The 15,873-nt window shown below is 41.6% G+C and overlaps 1 protein-coding gene across 7 annotated transcripts in view; it reads right to left on the bottom strand.

The window, feature by feature from the left end:
• The window catches only part of zmym4.1 (zinc finger MYM-type containing 4, tandem duplicate 1), a 28,566-nt gene that overhangs the window by 10,126 nt on the left and 2,567 nt on the right, over nucleotides 1-15,873 (bottom strand). For 2 of the 7 annotated variants that reach the window (XM_074686262.1, XM_074686265.1), the window contains exons 2-14: nucleotides 13,219-13,431; nucleotides 13,052-13,129; nucleotides 7,193-7,778; nucleotides 6,846-6,986; nucleotides 6,683-6,759; nucleotides 6,404-6,553; nucleotides 4,825-5,063; nucleotides 4,538-4,736; nucleotides 3,825-4,028; nucleotides 3,572-3,722; nucleotides 1,364-1,479; nucleotides 1,082-1,264; nucleotides 28-178 (exon numbers count right to left, since the gene is read on the bottom strand). In XM_074686262.1, the coding sequence (XP_074542363.1) occupies nucleotides 28-178; nucleotides 1,082-1,264; nucleotides 1,364-1,479; nucleotides 3,572-3,722; nucleotides 3,825-4,028; nucleotides 4,538-4,736; nucleotides 4,825-5,063; nucleotides 6,404-6,553; nucleotides 6,683-6,759; nucleotides 6,846-6,986; nucleotides 7,193-7,778; nucleotides 13,052-13,129; nucleotides 13,219-13,431 (2,488 nt within the window). Of the gene's footprint in view, nucleotides 1-27; nucleotides 179-1,081; nucleotides 1,265-1,363; nucleotides 1,480-3,571; nucleotides 3,723-3,824; nucleotides 4,029-4,537; nucleotides 4,737-4,824; nucleotides 5,064-6,403; nucleotides 6,554-6,682; nucleotides 6,760-6,845; nucleotides 6,987-7,192; nucleotides 7,779-8,793; nucleotides 9,031-13,051; nucleotides 13,130-13,218; nucleotides 13,432-15,012; nucleotides 15,160-15,196; nucleotides 15,527-15,873 lie in introns of those variants that run through there. The other 5 variants (XM_074686269.1, XM_074686266.1, XM_074686264.1 and 2 more) reach the window with 4 other exon arrangements.

Genomic DNA, 15,873 nt, shown 5'->3' with positions numbered 1-15,873 from the left:
ATAATAAAGATGAATTGATAATCATACCGTCGCTGCAGAAGAAGCAGATTTTAGAGTTGATTTTCTTTGCATCTCTGGTGATCTTTTCAATTTTACAGTATTCACAGAAGCCGGTCACAAAGTTAGCTTTCTTGAACTCATGAGAACAATCCACGCTGCAGACGAACACGAGTTTATCCTGCAAACGAAGAAGAGTCTCAGTGTCCCTCAATTATCTCTTGATACCGGATGATAAGTGATCATTTTCTGCAGTGTAACGTGCTGCATAAACATATGTTCTCCATTAGGGGCCGATATTAGGAAAATATGTCAGGGATTTTTTACGACAGGATCAGGATTTTTATCTTGATTGTTTTTTAAACCCAGACTTTTTCAAACCACAAATAACATTTTTAGCCCCAGATATTTCTTCAAAAGAAGCAAGAGTCACTCGTTAAGATGCCTGATGAAAATTAATACATTGTGGCTCTAAAGCTGCGTTTCCACCAAGCAGTACGGTTTGGGACGGTTTGGGACAGTAAAGTCTCATCTCGTTTGTGTTTCCACAGCAAACTGTGCCCTCTCGTGGTGGGCGGCGTATAAGCTGGATGCCGGAAGCCACAGCTGGTAAACAATAGCGCGACGCCATAGCGGCTTACCCTGCTATCAAATCCAACAAAGAAGAAAACCCGACACAGTAAACAAAGAGCATAGATGGAAGACATGCAGCATTTCGTCCTCTCTGTGATTGGCATGTAGCTCTTTGATACAAAGAACAATCAAGCTTTGTTTCAGAGAAGTCTGTGAGCCGCCAGGAGAAATGCAGCCGCTGTCGGGGTGAGTGACGATTCTTTCGACCAATCAACCGTCTGCAGTGTGTTGCTCCACCTCCCGAGAGCGTATCGGTTCAGTCTGGCACCCATACGAAAGGGTCCCAAAAAAGTGGGACGGCTCGTCTCGTTTTTTAGGGATCCGTCCCAGGACATGTCAGTGGAAACGCCGCTAAAAGCACACCGTACCGAGACGAACCGACCCGGACTGCTTGGTGGAAACAGGGCTTAAATAAAGCTCCTTGTCTTAGGACCAAACTCAGCCAGGTTACCTTGATCTGGATGAGTTCAGGTTTGAAGTTTATCATGCGGTTGCAGTGATTACAGCTCAGAATCTGTTTCACTCTCGAGACGTCTTCCTGAGGTTGTGGAGGTTCAGGGGCCTGGATGTGTGCGGATCCGATCGGCAGCTTGGTGAAAACATTCACCTGTTTCTGGGACTTCTTGAACTTTTCCTGTGACGGCAGAAACATGAAGAAAATAAAAAAGTATGTGAGTTTAAAAAGGTGAAGAAAGTGTGCTTTGTTTGTGTTACTGCAGAAAACTGTCTGTACCTGAAACGCCATGACGCAGGGAAGAGTGCAGAAGTTCCTGATGGAGGTGTCCGACATGGCCAGGTGGTAGGCTGGTACCGTGTTTTTCCCACAGTTATCACAATTCAACCGAGAACCTGAGGAAAATGAGACAAGCTCTGGATAAAAAAACAGGTCATTTCATTTATGTAACTCCAAAGGAAGACAACAAAAATGCTTCAAAGAATAAAAATAGACATGCATGTGTTTATATGTCAGGGTTATGAAAGTTAACAAAAACATTTTTGTTGAAATAAAGAATAAAAAAATAAAAACAAGGCTTTACATAAAACATTAACTAAAATTCTTAAGTGACTTTAAAAAACCTACTAAAATAACCTGCAATGGTAGAGAAAATGTCTTTCGTTTTGGTCTTTGTCAGTCTGAACTCATTAATTTTACTAATCCCGAGTGATGGCAGGCTGCAAACACTCCTGAATATGGAGGGAGTTTCCCTTTTTTTTAATCCTTTCTCCAGCTGTTCTTCTAGCTTTTGATTTCTCCTGATTGTCCCCCAACTTTAAGTTTGCTCCTGTGAGCTTTAATATTTTTTAAAGTCAAATCAAGTCCTGCAGTGCAAAAACTGAATTCTTATCAAGTGTTTTTGTCTTTATTTTTAAGTAAAAATGGTCGATATGAGCCACTTTCAACTTATCAATCCAGAAAAATGTCTTGTTTCAAGTTATCAGAGTACAAAAATGAGGTTTGAATCACTTGTAACCAGTAAAAAAAAATCTGCCAATGGAACAAGAAAAAATTGCTTGAAAATTTCCTTGAGACTAGAACAATGTCTTAATACAAGTAACTTTTCCCTTGTTCCATTGGCAGATTTTTTTACTGGTTACGAGCAATTCAGACCTCATTTTTGTCCTTAAATAACTTTAAACAAGACATTTTTCTGGATTGGTCATGTGAATTTGGCTCATATTGAATCAAAAAAGGAATTTTCTACTGGAAATAAGACAAAAACACTTGATAAGATTTCAGTTTTTGCAGTGTGTACTTGGGCGTTACATCGAAAACTCAAAAACCAGTCACCCCTGTCTCTCTTAGTTGGTTTGATCCAAAGATGCTGCAGGAGACCTCAGAGACAGAGAGAGAGTAAAGCTGCGTTTCCACCAAGCAGTCCGGGTCGGTTCAGTACGGTTTGGGATGGTTAGGCCTGATCCCGTTTGCGTTTCCGCAGCAAACTGTGCCCTCTCGTGGTAGGCGGCGCGTAAGCCAGATGCCGCAAGCCGCAGCTGTTAAACAATAGCGTGACGCTGTAGCAGCACAACACAGTTTACCCCACTAATAAATCCAACAAAGAAGAAAAACGTGACACAGTAAACAAAGAGCAACGATGAAAGACATGCAGCATTTCGTCCTCTCTGTGATTAGCATGTAGCTCTTTGATACAAAGAACAATCAAGCTTTGTTTCAGAGAAGTCTGTGTGCCGCCAGGAGAAATGCAGCCGCTGTCGGGGTAAGTGACGATTCTTTCGACCAATCAACGGTCTGCAGTGTGTTGCTCCACCTTCTGAGAGCGGATCGGTTCAGTCTGGCACCCATACGAAAGGGTCCCAAAAAAGTAGGTCGGCTCGTCTCGGTTTTTCGGGATCTGTCCCGGAATGAGTCAGTGGAAACGCCACAAAAAGCGCGCCGAACTAAGACGAACCGAACTGGTCTGCTTAGTGGAAACGCAGCTTAACTGTGCTGCACTTATTGAGGACGAGTTTATCAGAGCTTTAGCTGTTTTCTTTTTTTCATTTTGTGTTTTTTTTTTAGGTGTTGACACGACAAGTCATGAGTTAAACTCTTGCACTGGTTAAAAAGTTGATTCAGCCTGTGGTTCGCCCTGATCTCTCCATCTAACATAAGCTCCGACACACTCTAACGCAGCAACCTCTTCAATAAGCAGAGTTTAGAGCAGCGTGAGTCTTATAGTGAGGAGGCTGACTCTTAAATAGTGAAACGCTTGTTGTTTACACGACGGCGCTCTGTCTTCAAAACAGGAGAGAGTTCAGGTGGAGGAGACTGACTGAGCCAGAGAAAGAGAGGGAGAATTCAAACCACAATGTCTTGTACAGTGTCTGTGATAGAGGAAGTATGAAGACATATAAACTCGCACAAACACGACCACGTGAAATTTTTACTCGCACATGCTGAAAAAAGGTAAAACTCTTATCCAACAGTGAGAGCTCGCTGTACCTGATGCACTGACAGTCTGGACTTTATACGCCATCACACAGCTGCTGCTGCAGAAGAGGTTCACAGAGTCGTCTTTGTTTTTGTTGTCGACCATCTCAGATATCAGACGGGTCATTCGACACATCGTGCACGGCTGGGTTATCTTTGTTTTCTGTTAGAAGACAAAAAAACACAACCAGTTACGAGGATCTCTTCTTGTTTATTTACATCTTGTTTATTTTATTCACATCTGACAGACGTGAAATTTTCCCACCTCTTTGTACTTTGCGAGACACTCTTGATTGCACAAAGTCTTGTTGGCGTCCTCCAGCTTCAGCATGATCGGTTTGTTGTGGCAGTACGAGCCACAGTTTGCACAGCCGGCCATGGAGAGGTTGTTGACTGTACGGAAGCGGTTGAAGCAGGCGTCGCTGCAGATCTTATGGAGGGACCCACTCAGGATCACCTCGTGTTTGCTCTGCAGGAGGAAATCACAGAAAAGTGGGGAATTTAATTTCAAAGATCTTGATATTTCCTCGCAGTTTAAGCTCAAAAAACATCACAAACACGACTGTTCCAAGACAAACTTTCTGCTATGACTCTGGTATTGTTCAACCAGGAATTAAAGTACTCAAAGATCATGCAAATTTTAGTGATTTTAAGTATTTTTAAAACTGAAATTTAAAGATTATTTTGCAGGATCTGCAGGTGGCACAGTTTCTTGTCTTTTTTAAAATTTTGGATTAGTATTACAAAGCTAAAACAACTAAGAAAACTGTAAATGGTGTCATAAAGATGTTATAGATTCTTAACCTTCAGCTACAGCTACATATGCAAGAAGTAAATAACATTTATGAAGATTAAATCTGAAGACACACTACTGTCCTTCTCCCCATCATGTGCCGTAATGTTTCAGATAAAATCATCAATTATTTCAAGCCAAAGCTGATCAAAATCAGACGTTGCATGCTGCACGGTCTGACTTACGACACAGAATCTGGTACACATGCTGCAGAGAGACTGTTGTGCTGCTGTTGGTGTCGTCTCTCTGTTGTTGGGGAAGATCCTGAAGTTCGTCGGGGTTTTCTTGAAGTTGAAAGCGGTCAGGCAGCTCTGGCTGCAAAACTCCTTCATGGCTCCTTTTGTATCTGGAGCCAAAATAACGTCCTGTGGTCGAACTATCAACCTGACACACAAGAGACATGACAGTCAGGTTTCAGACTTAAACAGTTTATCTATAAGTGTACAGTGAATGTTTTTTCTGTCTTACTCACTTCTGGCAGTTGTGGCAGACCTTGGTGTTCGCTCGGCTGGTGGGTAGAGACGTGGTGAGGCAGGCGGTGGAGCAGAAGAGCGAAGGATTGCCCTTCTTCTGGAAAGCTGTCTGTCCCTTGGTCAGGGGCTTTTTACAGTTGGAGCAGTGCATGAGAGCAGACGGCGGGTTGATGACGGGCAGGGTCTGAGTTTCTGCAGGTGGGGGGACCGTGTACACTGAATCAATCATCAAGTCCTCCTGTCAAAAGCAGCAAATAGGTGAGTGGAAATCCAGTTATTCTGGAGTGAGAACAGTGAAGAAACAGAAATTCACATCAAACCATTTTTGAATATGAATGGATTACATCAGGAGGCCCCATGAACCAAATCCACCACAATCTTTTTTCAAGAGACTCTTTAGTTTTACAACATTCACACTGCTACCTTCACAGCATGGTTTCCTGTGACAGGGTCTGGGTCCCCCCTTGAACTGTGAGTATTTTTGTGGGACAGTGGTGACAAACTTGGCCTGCACATTTTCAAGGCACCCTAAAACCACAATTTTCCTTGACCTTGACACTGGTAGATTTCCAGATATACTGGGTCATATTTGACTAGAAACAGTATGTAAGGGCTTAAAGTGATACTCCGGGATGAACCAAGTTGGGTCCTATCACAAGGTTTAGGGCAGAAATTACCCCTACAGCAGTGTTTTTGCACACGCACCAAACACCCCCTCCCTGCTCGTCTACCGGTTTCCTCTGCACTCAGACGGGGCCATATTTTACTTGACCAAAAACACAAATAAACGGACTCCCACTGAAAAAATCTGATATCGGTCTGCATTCACGCTTTATTTAGAGAATTTCAGCGCGTTACTTTCTCACAAAAACACCGCTACATAAGGCTCTAGTTCTCATCGTGTCGTAAAACGGCGCTACCTCCGCTGCAGAGCCACAGCTGGCTACGAGGCGCTCGCCGCTTAGTGTATTTTACATCACCTTGTCGTAGATGTAAAATATGCCAGGAATGAAGCACATTGGTGGATAAGGTCCACAAGACCTCGGCTGTAGTAACCTCCCAGTAAAGCACTGGTTAACACAAAAACAGAAAAGCTAACAAAGCCGCACCTATTAGCTTCAAACAGAAAAGAAAGTTGAGAGTCTGCATAAAACTGCAGCTTTCATAAAACAGAGAGCTTATTTTGTGCACTATGAAGGGTGTGTTTTTGTATTTTTCTTGATCCCATTTGTCAAATTATATGTTTGAAAACACAATTATGATAAACTGCTGCTCTAATTTTTATTTTAAAGCACTTTGTTTCTTGTAACAGCTGTTTTTGAAAATAAGATGCTCAGATTTTCTGTGAAAAAGCAGTTGATATCTGTACACAAGGATGACTGTGTGTTTTTTTCTTTACAGGAAGTAAAACGATCAACAGAGTTTGACTCTTTTTTGCATTGTTGGGATCATGCCAAACACAATAGGTAGGGCTGCATGCTGTTTTGTAGCTCTGAGAGACCTGAGAGCAAGATACAAATCCGCCAAACAGCTGACGAAACAGTTGCATGTTCCTTGTTTAAGATCTGTGCTTCCTACCTTTGCTGTGTTGGGCTCATCCTTCACACTAGCTGTGGACGTGGAGGAAATCTGAGCTTGTTCGTACTCTTCATCTACAGGCTCATCCTTCACTTTGACCAGAGGGGGCGAAGGGGACGTTTGAGTCGGCTGAGTGGAACAACTCTGTTCCTACAACAAGAAACAAAAAAAAGATGAAATATGTCGAAGTTATGGTAACAGGATAACGATAAGAGTAAAATTGAACCGTAACTCTGTTTTCAATCACAGATTTGAGCAGATTTCATCACGTCTACTCACACTCTCTGAATTCTGTGTCGATATCTTCACTACTTTCATTCCGTTCATTACAGTCGCTGGTGATGAGCTGTCTCGTCCTACAAAAACAAGATGTGGTTAACAATTAAACAAAGCTGTAAGGTGATATAAAACACCAAGCAGAGTTTTTCTGAGAGGGGCATACCTGTACTGGCTGTGGCCACTGATGACGGAGACGAGGTAGACTGCATCGATTCAATAGCTGCTTTCACATCCTCCACTTGTTCCACAGTTGGTTTCACATCAGTCTCTTCCTCTTCTGAGTTGTTATCATCTTCTAGTGAGGCTGTGAGGGAATCAAGAAACACTCTAAGCGGTGAGATGACAATTTGTTTCTGTATCAGCACAAAAAACTTGTTCTTTAACCGGAAATGTAGGATTAAGGTGACTTAAGATATTTTTTTTTATCTCCGCTTTGCTTTAACTCACTTTTAATTATGCAGCACTTTCATCTCATACAAAGAAAAAAATAATAACATTCCTTACGCTTACCTGCTCGGCTAACGCTGTCCAGATTATTTCCTTCCTCCTCCTTCATCTGAGCTTCTTGTTCCACCTGATCCACAGTACCAATGTCCATCATCTCATCCAGGTCGTCAACAGTAGAAACCCTCAGACTGCTGCTATGAGGCCGCTCATCCTCCTGTGTGTCCATATCTTCATTTGCTTTATCTTTTTCTGCTAGTACTTTCCAATTTTCTGCATTCAGTTCCTTGCTGGTATCAGCTCTGGCAGGACTTTCCTCCAAGTTTTCCTCTTTTACTCCTTCTTTCTCATCCTTCAATTCAAACTCTTCCTCAGTTTTTACCACAGCAGCTTTTTTTTCAGAGTCAGGCAAGCTTTCAGGTTTAACACCCTGAACCAAGACTTTAGCGACGGTATCTTCTGCAGATGAAGATGACAGGGCTTTAGATCCAGCCTCGGTGTCTTCATGTTTGATTTCTTCCTTAGTCAGTTTTTTTTCATCACCAGGAAGTCTATGTGAAGCTCTTTGAATCAGCTCAGGGTCCCCACTGCTCATTGATGTCCCCGACTCTGAAACAGCTTCCATGGGCTTCGTGTCTGGGACCTCTGGGACCTGAGTAATATAGGAGACAATTAACCTTCAGGGACAGCCAGAACACAGTTTTTACCCTCATGCGCTGAGCAGGCAGGTGTATTTTCTCTACGTTAAAGTCAAAGGCAGATCATTCTTACATACTTTTCAATTTCTAAAAGTGCATTGAACCATACATGGTCATTCATTGCACACTCAAAATTATTTCTGTGGATGATGGATTACACAACAGGATGTTAATTACTTTCACAGAAGCTGACATGAGGCTAGTAAACTGTTTGTTCTCATTTATGAACTCTCATATCACTTGATCTTGTTCAAAACGGCCAAGAATGCTCTTTTATCCTTTATTGATAAAATGTTCTATTATTGTTTTGATGGTATTTTGCAACAAAAACATTTGATGCTGTTGAGCAATGGTTCTAGGAGTACACTCACATGTAAATGGGCTAATAGCTACTTCTGGTGCTAAATGGCTACACACTGAATAACTACCAACTGCTGGTTAAAGAAAGCCCACGTGCATGCACACGTCTGACATCTTAAGTATGATAATAACGATAAAAGTATTTTATAAAGATAGCATTGTGCACACACAGTCAAGTAAGAGACATGTTCTGTTTTAGTGCAATCTAACGATATGGGAACCAAGCTTGTTGCTAATTTCACACAAGCTGCAAGAGCAATGTAAACAAAACCAGCACGACAATAATTTCGGAAGTGTAAGGTTTGTCACCTCCCATTAACATCGTCTCTATTCGCACAGGTATGTTGTGATGACATGTAGACTAGTGAACAGACTTGTAAACACCCATCTCACCACTGGCTAAGCTAAGGCTAGCATGCTCACACATCTGCACACACTATCAGACTCTTAGCCTGCTAAGGCTAGTTAGCTTTTGTTGTTTACTACCAGTTTACCACAATGACTTCTCACAATGCTCGTTAAATGACACCCCAGTGCGAAATCACTCTAAATGTGTCAGTGCCTTTTTATTATAACGTTATAAGTAATGTACAACGTGCAGAAAATTACCGCGCCAGGGACTTGATTGGTGCTCGAGCGTAACTGTCCTTCGCCACTTTCCGTAGCCGCCATGTTTGGACCTAAACCCCAATCCTCCAGTTGAAAATATAGTTCTTTGTTTCTAAATAAGATTTTTGAAGCATGAAATAAGTTTTAATTGGTGCCTTGTTGCATGCTTTTGCATCAACTCTCGATTTCCACAGCGTTTTTCTTCTTCTTTTGTTTACTTTTAGGCAGTTCTATCACTCAATTAGCTCGCCACTGCACCTACTGGTGAATCGCATGTACTGCTGCATGTACTGGTTCAAACAGGTGAGACGTTTAAGGAATCTAATAGCATTTAAAAGAAGTACCTCACAGAGCCAATTTCTTTTCTATTTTTTTTTCTTTTTGAAACTTTTTATCTTGTGCATTTTTTCAACTGACTTGTGTACATACAAACATACACATCTATACACAAAGAAAATCAGAACAAGAGGTCATGGGTTACCCAGTACAAGGAAGTACCTCCAAAAAAGGTCATACACACAACGCGTACCAAGTTAAGCAGTCACAAATAACTTTTTTTCCCCCTGGCTGAATAGATATCCCATTTCTCCCATAGTTTTTCTCCATGTCATCAAAAAGTCATTTGTGCTAATAGATGTAACTGTTCAACAATATTAATAAAAGTACTAGCAGTTAGGCTCTTCTTTTGTACCCAAAATTTGGTGATGGCCTTTTTACTTAATGCCAGCAAGGTCTTGAGGAGATAGGTGTCATTTTATGCAGTCCGTCTGGTATAAGTCCAAGGTAAAGAGCTATGAATGTTGTGTCTATTGTAAATCCAAGGGTTCTTGAAATAATTGATCCCACCTCCTTCCAAAAAGGTTCGATTCGGGGACACAGAACCTATTTCTGTTGTTTTATTTATTCATCAGGGCGAGTCCTTAACTATTGCGTGTGTGTTTAACTTTACCTTTCTTTCCTCTGCTTGCTTGGCGCATTTTCGTGCCCTGTCAGTGGAGCTCATGGTGGGGAAGTTAAAAACACTCGGAGCAGCTTCAGGCTTTAGTCTGTTGGTCCGATGGACCACTACCTTACGGAACTTGAAAGTCTTCTCCTCTATGTAATTTTCCTTCAGAAAATGATCACTGCAGACCCTGGAGTCCAGGCCCACCGGAAGGTTCTTCCTCTTTAGTGCCGCCTGCCAACGAAGCAGCACTGTTCTCCGTTTCAGTGGAAGTTTTCTGGACATTGACGGTTTTGTTCACGGCCCTCAAGTTTTGAGTGCAGACTAGAGTGATGGTTAAAGGAATGGGGGATTTTCATAACTTTTCGCCTCAATCCACTGCTATTTTAGGATGTGACAGCCCTTAACATATCACAACAATAAATACCACGTAACAATTAAAAGAAACTCAGCTAATCTTCATCATCAACAAAATTTTGCCTTAAAAAGATTAAAAAAACACTGAGACCATAATCAGGGGCCGGTCGGTGAAAATGAGATTTTTTCAACTTGGAATTTCAGTAGCTTTGTCTTTTTTTAATTCATGGACAAAAAATCACCTCTAATGTGTCCTGGACATCCTCTCACAAGTTTCACAGAAAAAAGGTGAACGTTAGAAATGAAACCGTCTTCACCCCGGTATAAACAATACGTGATGCAGGATACCTCAGGTTGAATTTATAATTTTAGTGAGTGACTAAAAACAGCAGCTCGGAGATGAAGTTTTCTGTCTGCGTCTTTACTCTCACCAGCACAGGGTGCGCGCTCAAAGACGCCGAGCGTTTCAGGAGGTATTTAGGTCAGATATTCGCGTGGCCATCGGTTAAACTGTTAAGTGACATTACTGTCAGACAACAGCAGTAACAGCCACACTTTAAATGGAAGATATCGAGCCTGTAGACAACGGAGAAGATCGTAGCGGCATCAGATGTAGCCTACTAATGCGCGCGCGTCCTAACTATGATGCGTCATAGCTCATCAGACACTTCAGAGTTTCCCTAATGTTTATATGCCAGGAAAAGAGGGATCGTAATGATTGTTCACGAGGCCAAGTCAATGTTAAAGTCTCCCTGTGGACACTTTTTTTCAGCGTGAGAAATACCATGTGTGGCAGGGGTGTCATGCACTCCCGCCACACATTGCAAGGTTGCTAACCCTTCCAATTTTCCTGGGAGAGTCCCCAATTTCAGTGCCCCTCCTGAAAATCCCCCGGGCCCACAATTCTCACGAATTTCTCCTGATTTCCACCCGGACAACAATATTGCTACACCATCAGTGTCTTCTGGCTGGGCGCCGTTTCCAGACGGACATTAATAACAGTTACACCTCGGCTCAAAGTCAAGCGCGGCAAACAGAATAGACGAAGAAAAAGAAGCAGAAGAATAGTGATGGGGAACTCGATTCTTTTTACTGAATCGAGTTTAAATGAGTCACTCACCAAAGTGAATCGGGTTTTTGAGTCATTTGAGTCACTCGAGTCAGTTACCCAGAAAGTGCATAGAAATCTATATTTCAGAGAGATTCATACCAGCGAAATGACTGAAAAGGACAATTAATACACTCCACTGTGAAAAAAAGAGCGAAAAATCATCATATATTAAAGAAACTTTTATTTTTCTAACCCACAAATAAAATAACATTAAATTAGATAAATATAACTGAGAAAAATTACAAAGGTCAAACAGTGCAACATTAGAAAAATAACTATGTACAATAAATCTAAAGTAAAATAAAGACTCTTGTCAAATATGAAAATAAACGGAAATAGCTTAAATTCATTTCTTTTGCGACTGTGCATTTTTCCCTTTCACTGTAAGGTCGAGTGGGTCACAAAAATACGGTAAACATCTTTTAGCACCACCCCGTATACAAATAATAGTTTCCTCATTGGCAATTTGGCATCATAACGTCAATTAGGTGACGACCATTGATTTTTTTTTCAACAGAGAGGGTGGGATCTGGCGAAGCTTCTCTATCTCTGTCTAATGCCTGGCTTGTAAACAAACAATAGTACTGTAGGTGGCAGCGGTGCTGTTTTAATGAGAGATCAGCATAAACAGGAGAATAAAATGCGAGATGACAGCGATATGGCAAGACATTCCAAGTTGGAAAAGTTTGCAAATTCAAGTGTCTGCGCCGGCGGGGGGTGAGTGAGATTATGTGCTGTGAGTCGAGCCGTGCAACGCATGAAAGTGATTCTCCAGGATGGAACAAGTTGGGTCCTATCACAAGGTTTAAGGCAGAAATTACCCCTACAGCAGTGTTTTTGTGCAGCAGAAGCCCAGAGCGCTCACACCAAACACCCCCTCCCTGCTCCTCTGCCAGTTTCCTCTGCACTCAGACGGGGCCATATTTTACTTGACCAAAAACACAAATAAACGGACTCCCACCGAAAAAATCTGATATCGGTCTGCATTCACGCTTTATTTAGAGAATTTTCAGCACGTTACTTTCACACAAAAACACTGCTGCTGCTGCTGACTGATACACTAAGGGGCGAGTGCCTTGTAGCCAGCTGAGGCTCTGCAGCGGAGGTAGCGCCGTTTTATGACACAATGAGAACTAGAGCCTTATTTAGTGGTGTTTTTGTGTGAAAGTAACGCGCTGAAAATTCTCTAAATAAAGCGTGAATGCAGACCGATATCAGATTTTTTCAGTGGGAGTCTGTTTATTTGTGTTTTTGGTCAAGTAAAATATGGCCCCATCTGAGTGCAGAGGAAACCGGCAGAGGAGCAGGGAGGAGGTGTTTGGTGCGTGTGCTCTGGGCTTCTGCTGCACAAAAACACTGCTGTAGGGGTTATTTCTGCCCTAAACCTTGTGATAGGACCCAACTTGTTCCATCCCGGAGTATCACTTTAAGCTATTGAGTGATTCGTAACTCACAGGGAGGAAGGGGGTGCGTGAGTGACCTGTATGTGCTAAAAGTCGAGTAATGCTACGTACGGTCGAGCTGGCGAGTGACTTGTGTGTGCTTTGAGTCATACTGTGAGTGAGTTAGTGATCCATATACATGTGAGTGAGGGGCTGGGCTACCGTGAGCTTTGTACTGAGTCAGTAAATGAGTCATTTGGGGCGAAGAATCATGTTTCTCGAGTCAGTAAAGTGATTCTCGGGTATTGAACGATTCGTTCATGATTCGCACAACACTACAGAAGAAGAAATGAGTAAAAAGAGAAAGTACTTGTGTAAATTCTAGAACGAGTGGAAAAGAGAATTCCCGTTTATCCGGGACAGCGCGAAGGGGACGGGATATCTGTGGACAGCATCTGAACTTACTTGCAGTAATGGTGATGATGCAGAGGCATATGGGAGAGCAGTAATCACAGTGGGGGTTGGCTTCGAAGGCATCAGTTTCTGCACACAAAAAATACAGTCAGTTTGTTAATGGGTGACAAGAAATATAGACTGCTAATATTTACACAAGTCATCTTTGCTTTGCTTACAGATTGGCGTGACCAGGTAGGAGCCAAAGCAATATATTTCCCAGATGAGGATTTTCCTGACCGTGATGTTGTTGTCTGAGGTGGTCCGGTGATAATTAGAGTCAGTGATCCACTTGGCCACTCATCTGCTCTGTGCTGACGTTTGACTGGACTGGATCGTGGTTTGCTTACAGAGTCTGTTACCGGTAAAAACACGTCACCACTGGCACCATCCTAAATAACAAATAAAACATATGTGTTAGACATTATCATAACAAAAACAGATAAGACAATGTTTCTAGAGCTGATTATTCACAAATTTCAAAGATCTTCTCCATATTTAGGATGTAATCTGTGTTGTGAGGCAGATCATGATAAAAACTGACTTCAAGCCTTATCTCCCCAACTTGCACAATTTGTTGTCTTGCTTGGCTTATAATCAGCAGACGAGGCGTGTATGTAGGTTTACGTTGCTAGTTTTATCGACAGCATTCACGAAACTTTCACTAAAGTTTCCTGCTACCTGCATGGCTAGGGCTGCAGTCGAATAGTCATTTTTACTTAGGAAAGTTCCTAACAGCGTGAAATGACCCGGAAGTATCTAGGTAACAGCCATGATAAGAGCTGTTTGATTTCTCTAGACACAAAGGAAAGGAGATTCAATGCTTCCTTTCAAATCTCCTTTAGCATAGGGTACATCTGACCATCCTTTCCGAAAGGAAAGGAGACGATGCCGTCCCACAATTCCTTGCGGCAACAATATTTAACGCGGACAACCCTTTACGAACACAAACGAATAGGGCCGAAGAAGAAGGTACCAAGAGGAAAACATGACCGAAAAAGGACGGCGAGCACCATGTACTGTTGATTATGAAACATTGCCAATAAGAGGCTGACATTATGTGCTTTTTGCTTCCTGCTAAAACGAAACTAAAAAGGAAAACTTAAATTTAAAATACAATGCAGTTAACTCAAACTAATAAAAACTAGAAAAGAAAACAAAAACAATAAGTAAACTACAACTGTATCTTGTGTTCACAAAACTAACTGAAACTAACCAAGATTAAAGTCAAAATGTTCTTAGTTATAGTTTTTGACAATACTTATAGCCTTTAGGATTTAAATTAATCCCACACATTTCCCCAACCAATTTAACGACAGTTTTCAGCAGTTGTCAGTGTTGTACGGCACCATCATAGCGACGTACTGGGACGTACTTGTTTGCTGCACTGAATGTGCACTGTGCTGCGACGAAACGTAATGGAGCAATGAATCAGAGAGTGTCGGTAATAGTTAAATTTCATGTGAGTCTGACTTAAGTTGTATTTGAGTCTGCCTATATTGTTACAGAGTCCAAGTTTCTAATTATTAAAGCTCATATTATATTTGTTATATAATTTATGTTTATGATATTTTTATTTAATTTATGTTAACATTGTTTTAACATAATCTATGTTTATATTTTTTTATGTTAAGTTTATATTGTTTTCCTGTGTTTAAGGCTGCAGCCAACAGTTCAGTATCAGCATTAACTGAGCAGTGAGCACTATGTTGGACTTGAAAATAAACAGTATTACAAAATATTTACTCTGACCTTTTTAAATCCTGCACCTGGTTAATAAGGTGAGAAAAAACTGAAACTAAACTAAAACTAAGCCTTGTAGCAAAAATCAAAACTAAATAAAAACTTGAATGCCCACTCTAAAACTAATTAAAACTAAACTGTAATGAAAAAAAAACAGTCAAAACTAACTAAAACTAAACTATAATGACAAATCCAAAACTTTAATAACCTTGATGTGCATGCTCATATACTCAGACAAACATCGTGCAGCTCGGAGTCTTTCAGAAGTTATTTAGATCCAGCTGATTTTAGCCGCACTTAGCGGGGGGGCACGGCAAGGGAGCTTTAATCTCTGCAAAATCGCTCATTTCGGCTATATTTTTTTCATCTATCGCCATCCATCGGTTTTATCCTAACAAAAAAAAAAAGATTAACCTCCGCTGCGTCTGTTGCCCCCTCTGAAACAATCGGGACGGCACTTCTCTTCAGGTTCTGACGCTGTGGTTCCTGTCCCTTCTTCTTTGGCTTCGTACTAATAAAGTCTTCAGGAGCGAAGTGAGCACCGCAGACTCGGTAACTGGCCCGCTTCAAATCCTCTATTTCAGTATTCGGATCCATTTTCAGTGCAACGAGCCAAACTTTTAGTAATGCCGGATAGTCCAAAGGATGCCGGTGGAAGCTTAAATTTGAAAAACTTGTCATTTTATTCGGACAAAGTGGGAATACGCACTGCCGGACCATGTTTGCAGCCGAGTGTGAAACAGCATGGATGAAATCAGCTGGGCTTTTGTGTCGCGCGGCTATGACGTCATCTAAAGTTTGTTTACCAATCAGCTCTGGGTCAGCTGACCCACCTGAAGACGGTAGACGAGCTGATTTTATGATAACACTGGCGATGGATGAAAGAATATACCCGAAATGAGCGATTTTGCAGAGATTATGTCCCGCGGTGTCTATTCCTAAATCCTTCTGAGTTCTCCTACACAGCTTTTCTTGACCTCATGACGTTTCCCATCGAGGTCAAGGAAAAGTGGTTAGGAAAATGCGGACTTTTCAACCGCAGCCTAGATCTACCGGGATGTACCTTTTTGTCCCCATGCTCCTGACCCATA

The sequence above is a fragment of the Halichoeres trimaculatus genome, unplaced genomic scaffold (genome assembly GCF_033239565.1).
Source record: "Halichoeres trimaculatus isolate MK-OKI-2021-1 unplaced genomic scaffold, fHalTri1.1 fHalTri1_scaffold_14, whole genome shotgun sequence".
Taxonomy (NCBI): domain Eukaryota; kingdom Metazoa; phylum Chordata; class Actinopteri; order Labriformes; family Labridae; genus Halichoeres; species Halichoeres trimaculatus.
The sequence above is the reverse complement of the archived record's forward strand: the minus strand, read 5'-3'. Positions and strand labels throughout refer to the sequence as shown.